The following is a 9,478-nucleotide window of genomic DNA, read 5'->3' as shown; positions in this document are numbered from 1 at the left end:
CTTGGCCCCTCGATCTCGTCATTCGCCTTTCACAACAAGCATAGGTTCCATTCTAACGCGGATCATAACGACTTTCTTGAAAGATGTCATTTTTTTCAGAAACCTGCCAAAGTATACATTATGAACAGTTTCGGTGAGTGAAGGAAGGCGTATCATCAGACCAGTAAAATGACTTCTTTACATTCAAAGGCATTACGAGACACAGCATCAACGAATAGTATTGGACGAGAATAACAGACGAGGTCCTTCCCTATTCTCACGTGAGAGTTGTGCCGGAACAAAATGAAGTTTGACACCATTCTGGAGACCGTGGGAGAATTTGGTCCTTCCCAAAAGCGACTGTATGTACTTCTCAGCCTCCCTGCCATTTATAATGCTGCCGTCTGTATGGTCATCTTTGTGTTTCTCTTTGCTGTCCCTGAACACAGGTAAGTACAGATAAATACTTCTGTTCTTTCAAGCTATTTAGATTTAGATGTTTTAGCCATTTAGTTTTAACATTTGTAGCCATACTGAACGTACATAACATACACATGTAATATTGAAGTTGTGTATTTCCGGGCTCCAGACCTTCCTGAATGAACAGCTTGAGTGATTGGTCCTTGTATTGTCAACAGTGATAAATGTTGCCACATTACTGGCCTCAAATATTTATCCCGATCTTTGAAATATTACTACAATGCTGTGCAAGACTTGACCCTTGCGTACATATTCTCTCAACAAGGCATTAATTTAACAGTGAGAGACACTTCAGTGATTGATCCTTGTAGTGTCAACAGTTATAAATGTTGACCACATTACTAGCCTCAAATATTTATCCCAGCCGTTGTAATATTACTACAACGCTGTGCAAGACCTGGCGTACATATTCTGTCAACAAGATGTTAATATTATTAACAGTATCAGATATATTAGCGATTAACAGTATTTCATATGTTATATGATATTAATTATATTACCAGTGTGGTTGACTTGAGGGATGGATCTGTGTATTGTCAACAGTGTTAAATGTTGGCAGTATGGATCAGACACAATAGTAATACAGGTTATCAGGACTCCACATTATTGCCCCAAATGTGTATCCCAAACGTTTTAATATCACTGACATGCTGTGTAAGACTGTAACCTTGCGTACACATCCTCTAAACAAAGCATTAATATAGCAATGGGAGTCACATGAGTGATTGTTCAGTGTATTGCCAGCAGTGTTAGATGTTGGTGATATGGACCAGACACGATAGCTACACATATTCCATATAACTGGCCCATCACGACGTTTTAATATTAGTGACATGTTGTGGAAGACGTGAACCTTGAAATGTAATTGCAAATGACTCATTGTATACAAATTTGTTGTATATAGTATAGGTTACTTATCAAAATTCAGATTAATCTGACTCACATGTCCACTTAAGATGACAATAATATTAACAACTTTCTTATTTTGCATTACAGATGTGCAATACCCGGCTTGAATAATGATACCTTCCAGATTCAAAACGAGGTTCATGCTGATCTCATCAACAGGACAATTCCGCTTGCTCTTGACAACCAAGGAGACCAAACTCGTTCATCATGCTTCATATATTCAGCGTCTCCCAATGCATCATCCCGCGATGTGAATACGGACACTGAGTCATGTCAAAAGTGGAAATATGATAAAAGCGTTTATCACTCAACTGTTGCTCAAACAGTAAGTAATTCAAATTGAAATTACGACATATGAGCTGAAAATGTGGTTCAAAGATTATGTGTCAATAAGCGGTTTAAGCATCCCCCAGGGCTTGGAATTTCGTCATACTGAACTCAAGACGCCAATTCCCGTCAATTAACGGGCAACATAATCGTGACGGTCATTTGAATTAGTAACTTTGAATCAACGATGAAAAGTGTTGTTCTACCCGCAACATCAGTTTGTCACACAAATGTATTTTTAAGAATGCCACACCCTGCAATACTTCAGCAAAAACGGTGTCGGCACACAATCAATGGAGTCGAACCGTTTGTCACAAGCAATAAGTCGTACTCCTCCAAGAATATTTCATCCTTAAGCGTAAGCAACATCCTTAAACGTAAGCAACAAAGCAACAATGGGCAATGAGATGTGCAGCAAAGGCTTCTTCCAGTAAAAGGTTGCATTAAGGGATAGCATCGCGCATCGTTTTAACGAGAAAGTGTCTAGCTGTGGTCCCCAGGGCTTTAATATTGAAATTTTAGTGTAAGTAAAACCTTTCCGTTAAATAAATTGATATTCAGAGACCCAGCAAAGTACCTTTGCAAATAGTGAGTTTAGAGGTCATAAACTGATGACTAATTGAGCTAGTGTAATATTGATAATAAAACACCTTGGTACAATGATTTTCAATCGTTGAGCACGGATGTTGAAATTACACGAAATGTGGTTTCTCAGCTGTTTGCTGTTGCCCATCCGGAGTTTTTTAGACGTTTATCACGCTGGTAAATCTGGAGACCTGGAGGCATGTGTATATCCTGTAGTAGAGGTTGAAAAAATAGCAAGAAATATAAAGATATATATTTACAAGGTACAACTTGAAAGTGTTAATCTACCTGTGTCTCACATGATACAGCGACTGAGTGAGTTAAAATATATATTCATAGTCACATTGGCAACACTTAAGCCATTTTGTGACTGGAGCAAGTTGGACGCCCATGACACCTGGGAAACTGCCATTGAAGGACAGTGTAATAATCAGCAGTATATAACATATTTATATAGACGTAAAAAATGAAAGATCTGAATAATGGATGTAAGTAAAATTTGGGGCAGTAGCAAAAGGGGTAAGGTTACCATGCTTGGAGCCATAGGGTACTGAGGCTTCTTTTATGGCTTCCTAGCAGCAGCAGGAGGCACGATGAGGCACCTGACGGCTAGGAGAACCATATCTGTGCTGTTGATATGTGTGTGTGCGTGTGTGCGTGTATGAGTAAGCAAATTCCAACACGCAAATGATTTTGCGTCAAATTGTTATACTTATTCTCTCAGACCGAAAGTATCGCTTGGTCATGATTGCTGACTTCGTTGATGTCATCGAATCTCAGCTGTATAAATCGATGGTCATGTCAACCCCTACATTGTCTGGTCAGACAATTTACATATGGTTATCATACAGCTGGAATACTCCTACATTCTAAATGTTGAAACAATGAACTAACAACGACCAAAATTTTACTTCTCAGATGGACCTTGTATGTGACCGGAAGCTGTATGTGAGTCACGCTAAGATGATGGCCATGGTTGGGCAACTTATTGGCGTTCTTATTGGTGGCCCCATATCCGACATGTAAGTACTCGGACGCCATATATACTACTTCAAACAAATATTGGAAAACCCATTATTTATCTCTACATATGACGCCCATCTCTACGAACCTGAACGCATCTAGTACTTTCAGTCAATGTGTCATGTAATGATTGGATTTTTCTGATCAAAGAATAGTTACAGAATTAGATAATACACTTAAGTTGTACAGAAGACGTTAGCAGCCATTTTGAAAAGTCACGAGCCATTTCATACAGGCAATGATAGATGTAGCCAGCCTGGATCCCGGAGCATCCTGACTCAAGGTCTAGAGCTCTCATTGGTCTGACATTTTTTCCTCAGAGTTGCCTGACACAATGCCAGCCATTCCTGCTGAAGGAAGCCAACGAACTGTTGGTTTGCCGGCGGGGTGTCCTGTGCTATGAAGTCTTCAAAACTGAAGGTCACTGTAAAATTGAATTAACAATCATTTCAATTCAATGTATTACATCACTGTTCGTGGTACTGTGGATATGATAAACACTGATTATGGGTGAACATTACTTTATGTACCTCTTCTGTGAATGAAGAGACTCTTTGTAGGAAGTCTGTGAAATATACTTGATTTAAGCATATGCTATTCATTGGAGAAACGGATTAGGCACAAGTTTTCCAACTTAATGACTTTAACTTTCCAAATATCCCATATTTACAACAATAATATTTATACGATATAATTTAAAATCCAACACGCACAGAACAGAGAGTGAGTGAGTGAGTGAGTTTAGTTTTACGCAGCACTCAGCAATATTCCAGCCATATGGCGGCGGTCTGTGGGTAATCGAGTCTGGACCAGACAATCCAGTGATCAACAACATGATTCATCGATGAGAATTGGGAACCATGTGTCAACCAAGTCAGCCTGACCACCCGATCCCGTTAGTCGCCTCTTACGACAAGCACAGTCACCTTTTTATGGCAAGCATGGGTTGTTAAAAGCCTATTCTACCCCAGGACCTTCACGGGTCCACAGAACAGAGAAATATACATGGGCGATCTTCAGTTTGAGAACAAAACAGACTAAGATGGACAGAGGAATCATTTAGTCTCATTGATGTAATGATGGGACTATTTGGAGATATTCTGATTGTCTTTAACTGAGATACCTGCACTGCCATTTACACATATGTAGTAAATATCTGTTTTGTAAAATATCACTCATTACTTAGCTAACAAGGTCATTGTGTGCGCTTTCGGGGACAATAAAAATACATTTTGACAAAAACTTCCACAAGAAGGTGATGAATCGGTTATAAAGTTGATTCTGTACAAACCATACCTACGTTGTATCTTAACCTCATTTGTAAAACATTTAGTTTACGTAATATAATGGGGCACTATTACAAAGAGCTTCGCCATTTCTTTTAAGTGATGAAAATGACTCACAGTTTCTTACAGTTCATGAATATTTCAATCTTGTATAAGTTTCAGCATTATGTAAATTATTCTGAGTTCTTTTTCCTCCAACATGTGGCAACAGTTCATTTAAAAGAGATGGATATCATTTTTAATCTTATAACACGAGTATAATGTAAGTTTCTTACTTTTCTATGATAATATTTCCCATCCAGTTTCGTAATAAATAACTCTACACGGCGTGTATTTGGAAGGCAAGTAACTAAAAAAGTCGCCGCAAACTGTAGTCTCTCAACTTTTTCGATCAGACACCCATCCCATACTTCACATGTATATGTTGCGTATAAAAACTGTGTAAATTCTTGAAAGCGATTTGTTTTCAGTGTATAATATGTACGTGGTCTTAAAGTACCAATCAGTTAGAGTTTCTTTTTCACAACATTTCCGATGAGACAAGACAAATATATTTCATCTGCAAACAAACACTCGTGTCCTATCAAAGAAGCTGTTCCGTTCTGTTCCAGGTTCGGACGGCGCAAAGTAATCCTGGCCAGTACACTTGTTTCCATTATCCTGAGCATCTGTCTCACTTGGATCACGGACTACTATCTGCTCATCACCGTAGTATTAGTCATCGCAGCAAGTTACAACATGCAGTATCTTTCCTGTTTCGTGTTCAGTAGGTTCAAGTTGTTCACTTCTTGTGTTGTGTTCGATCTGTAGTTGATAAATCGACTTAAGAACCAAGAGAATCAAACAGTTCTTCATCTTGTGTGAAGTGCTTAAACTGGAATGGGTCCGGTTGAAGGAAACGCAGCTGATAGTGGCGTAACTCTCGTGGTCCTTATTCTTAAATGTGTTTAATATGAGTTTATATGTATATATAGAATAATCCACTCAATACTTTAAGTACTCGTACTTCTGTTGTTGTTTTCTATTTCTTTTAAGCCAGTTACTGTATCTTTTTTATTAATCGTACATCTTTTAATTACCACTAGCGCCAACTATGCCAATCAAAATTAATTTAACAATTAACAATTTAACAATGTTATTATTACTCGACAAAAATGAGTGAATAGGACTGTATGTAAGCTGCTTGTCCACAGGCATGGAATGTGTCGGTCCCTCCAAACGAATGTTGGTGGGAGTGGCTATGAGTCTATACTGGAGTGCAGGAAACATCATTGCTGCTTTCATGGTTTTCCTGATGAGAGACTGGAAAAGCAGGCAACTTGCAATCAGCATTCCGGGTGTTTTGTTTGCCTATCTGTAGTAAGTATCTTTGCTTTTGTCTAATTTTACAATCATTCATAAAAACGTAAACATATTTCTGTTTTGCAGATCGTATATAGTAATATGCGGATGAGATATTGCAGGTCTGACCTTAGACATTCACTCTCTCAATAATGCAATGGCTCGAACGGGGCAGCATTTGCTCTTTCCCCAATAGTACGAACGTATTTTCTCCCGAAGTAAAGCATCTATTATTTTCCAGTTTCCTACCCGAATCACCAAGGTGGCAGTATAGTAAAGGGAAAACCACAGAAGCGAACAGAACTGTGATTAAACTTGCTAAAGGAAACAAGGTTAACCTCTCTGAAAGTATGCTTGATGACGTGACGTGTAAGCTCGATAAGCACCAGGAACAGTTTTGGGAGTTGCTGAAGTCACCTGTAATGTTGAAGAGGACACTGATTATCTTATGCACCTGGTAAATGCTTTGATTACTATTACTACGGTTACATCAGTAAATCTCAGTGAATCTCATCCAGAAACAATGTGACCGTTTTGAAACCCAGTTTATATTTGTGGTTGATAGTACTCTCACCTCTTGCGATTTATGCTATTTAGATCCCACATTCTTTCGGACAAACCAGTATTTTCTATTATTATGTCATTCCAGCACGAGCCTGCAGCTGACCTCAATTGAAATTAAGATTTGAATATTGAGACAGTGGATGAGAGGGTGCACCAACTTCACACTTTGATTTCTAAGTGAGTCATGAAGTAATATACATTCTTTGTATTTTGGTTTTTGTTTGGTAGGCTTGCAATTGGTATGGGCTTTTATGGTCTCAGCATGAACGTCACAAACCTGGCGGGCAACGTCTACATCAACTACTTTCTGTTTGTTCTGGTCGAGGCATGTGCGTATGCCCTATGCCTTCTCCTGATGGATCGCATTGGGCGGAAGAGGATGTTGTGCACTGCATTGCTGATGGCAGGAATAGCATGTGCTTTGTCATTCGTCCCGTTCTTAGTCACAGGAAAACGTGAGTTAACATAATATACATATTACAATAAAAGTTACAGAATACGCTTCTGTTCCTCAAAGGGAGGGGAGTATGCCATGCATCTATGTAGTCGTATATGGTTATCATTGAGCATCATTTCTTCCCGTAGCTAACAAGTGGATCATCAACATCCTGGCGTGTCTGGGCAATACGTGTGTCTCCGCAGCATTTGCCTCCGTTTATGTCTTCACCGCAGAGCTGCTGCCCACAACTTCTCGAAACTTTGGCATGGGCATCGCTTCAGTGCTTTGTAGAATTGGCAGTATATCGTCACCTTATATTAATGATCTGGTTAGTAGTGCAGTGTGTTAGTATGTTAACGATGCGATACAGCCCCACATGCGTAGGGGCTATGGAGGATGTACACCGATACGATTAATCCATGTCTTCCTGAATCTTGTAAAATCCAATATTGTTCTGCTCTGCCGTTTATGATTGTAATCACTCATTTGTTTTAATTACCCTATATGTCTTCACTCCAGTATTATTTCCTTAATTACTTATTATTATGTTCTTTTCAAAGTCTTATCCCAAGTTAGGAAGTTAGATGTACTATTGCTTGTTTCTTTCAGACAATGCACATTACAAGTCGATACAGCCAGATTCTACCCATGCTGGTTTTCGGGGGTGTTTCATTCATTGCTGGACTTCTTGTCCTACTTCTGCCGGAAACACTGAAAGCAAAGCTTCCAGAAACAATCCAGGACGCGGAGGAATTGGGAACGTGAGTGCTTGTTTGCTATTTTCTGCGCATTAATTCGTGCTGATATACCATTTGATAAAAGATCGCCCTTTCAAGCAATCAAGCAAATACCAGAGTAGTTACTGATTTCTCTTCACTAGAAAGGAGAGGACGCATAACGTAAAACATTTAATTATCTTTGACTGTTATGTGATTAATTCAGACGCTGTTGTACTTACTAATGGTTGAAACGGAAACTAGGTTTGTACACGTTGCTGACTCTCCGACGCCGCACTTAGCAATATTTCAGCTTTATGGCGGCAATCGAGTCTGGACCAGACAATGAAGTGGTCAATAGCATGAATATCAACCAAGTCAGCGAGTCTTACCATCCGCTGGCCTCTTACGACCAGCTATTGGTTGCTGAAGATCAATTTTCTTATCCAGATCTTCATGAGTGGTTTGCACACGTAATGCCGTTGATGGTTCTCTTTTAATATTCAAAGACTGATACACATGAAACCATATTCCTGTTAAGATAGTTGAATACGCGCATTTCTTTGTGACCTGCATATGAAGATGTTGCTTTATTGATTGACCTGCATTTTCACGAATCCGATGTACGCTGTTTGTGAATATGGAGGTATAAATGCCACACTGGCGTGGTTTGTTTTATAATCTGTACATTCTGAAAAGATAATGGTGACGAGAAGCGGACTTGAAATCGCAAAGATACATGTCTATGAAACTATTTTCAGGGACGAGTAAGTGAGTGAGTTAATACTTAAAGTCACATCGGCAATATTCCAGCCATATCGTGACGAGAACATCTGTGACATTGAAATGGAATCTATGTATATTATAGAAACCTGTCGACGAAGGATAATAACTAGACGATCACTAGAGTGGGAAGTTAAAACTATCACCACTATTTGGACAAAACGACATAAAAACAGGCCAACAACTAAAAGGCACATCACCATACTGGGGACCATGGGAGCTTACAGTTGCTTTGTTCCCTACAAGGACCCTACTTTTACTTCATCACTTCAGCTGCTGGCGATTGTAAGAAATGTTAACCAAAGTTAAAATAACATTTCACTTACGAAAACATTATGATTCTAGTGTTGGGTTCTTGCCGTTTAATAGTGATTCTTTAACACAAGCGCATGTTCTGATCGGAACTGTAAAACTAAGTGAATATGATTTAGTTTTACGCCGCACTAAGCAATATTCCAACTATACGGCGGGATTAAGCAAAGAAGCACATCATGTTTTTATATCAGCTTAATTTTGTCCAACAGAACTACCACTCCAAAGCCACCTCATCATGACAGAGAATGTGACAGCAGAACCAAAGAAGAATCTTAACTTTTGGATCCGAGATATTTAAGCTTTTCTAGTATTCACCATACGATATTGCTTCACGCGGGACACATACGCATTACCTTTCTCAGTTGACCTTATTTTTGTGTTAATGTAATGGCTAGAAGCTTGTCATTTGTTGAAAAATCATGGTTAATCTTCAGGAATGACATTCTTCACATTAGAATTTTGCTTTAGACATGAAACTTACGTTCAGACGTTACAAGCACCCTTCCGGCAATATCTGACCCTGAAGTCTTGAAACCTTATACCTAAGCAGCCAGGTCCCGATTTCTCGAAACAAACGTAAATTTACTCAAATTACAAACTGGGTTTAAAAATTTGAAACAGCTGAATATTTAATTCAACTGCATTACATAAATAGAAAATCGGAAACAACTTTTTAAAAACATCCATCAAACTAAATTTTACATTGTGTTTGAGTTTAATATCAATTTTTG

The 9,478-nt window shown here is 38.8% G+C and overlaps 1 protein-coding gene across 1 annotated transcript; it reads left to right on the top strand.

Annotated features, from left to right (window-relative positions):
- The first annotated feature begins 282 nt into the window (after positions 1-282).
- Positions 283-9,023, top strand: LOC137286819 (organic cation transporter protein-like). Its single transcript, XM_067818826.1, has 10 exons — positions 283-428; positions 1,456-1,693; positions 3,199-3,302; positions 5,201-5,355; positions 5,783-5,948; positions 6,172-6,387; positions 6,723-6,949; positions 7,080-7,261; positions 7,543-7,694; positions 8,957-9,023. Exons 1-10 carry the CDS (start codon positions 283-285, stop codon positions 9,021-9,023), a joined length of 1,653 nt encoding a protein of 550 aa, XP_067674927.1.
- The last annotated feature ends 455 nt before the right edge of the window (positions 9,024-9,478 follow it).

Source organism: Haliotis asinina, chromosome 6, assembly GCF_037392515.1.
Source record: "Haliotis asinina isolate JCU_RB_2024 chromosome 6, JCU_Hal_asi_v2, whole genome shotgun sequence".
NCBI classification, from domain to species: Eukaryota; Metazoa; Mollusca; class Gastropoda; order Lepetellida; family Haliotidae; genus Haliotis; species Haliotis asinina.
The sequence above is the reverse complement of the archived record's forward strand: the minus strand, read 5'-3'. Positions and strand labels throughout refer to the sequence as shown.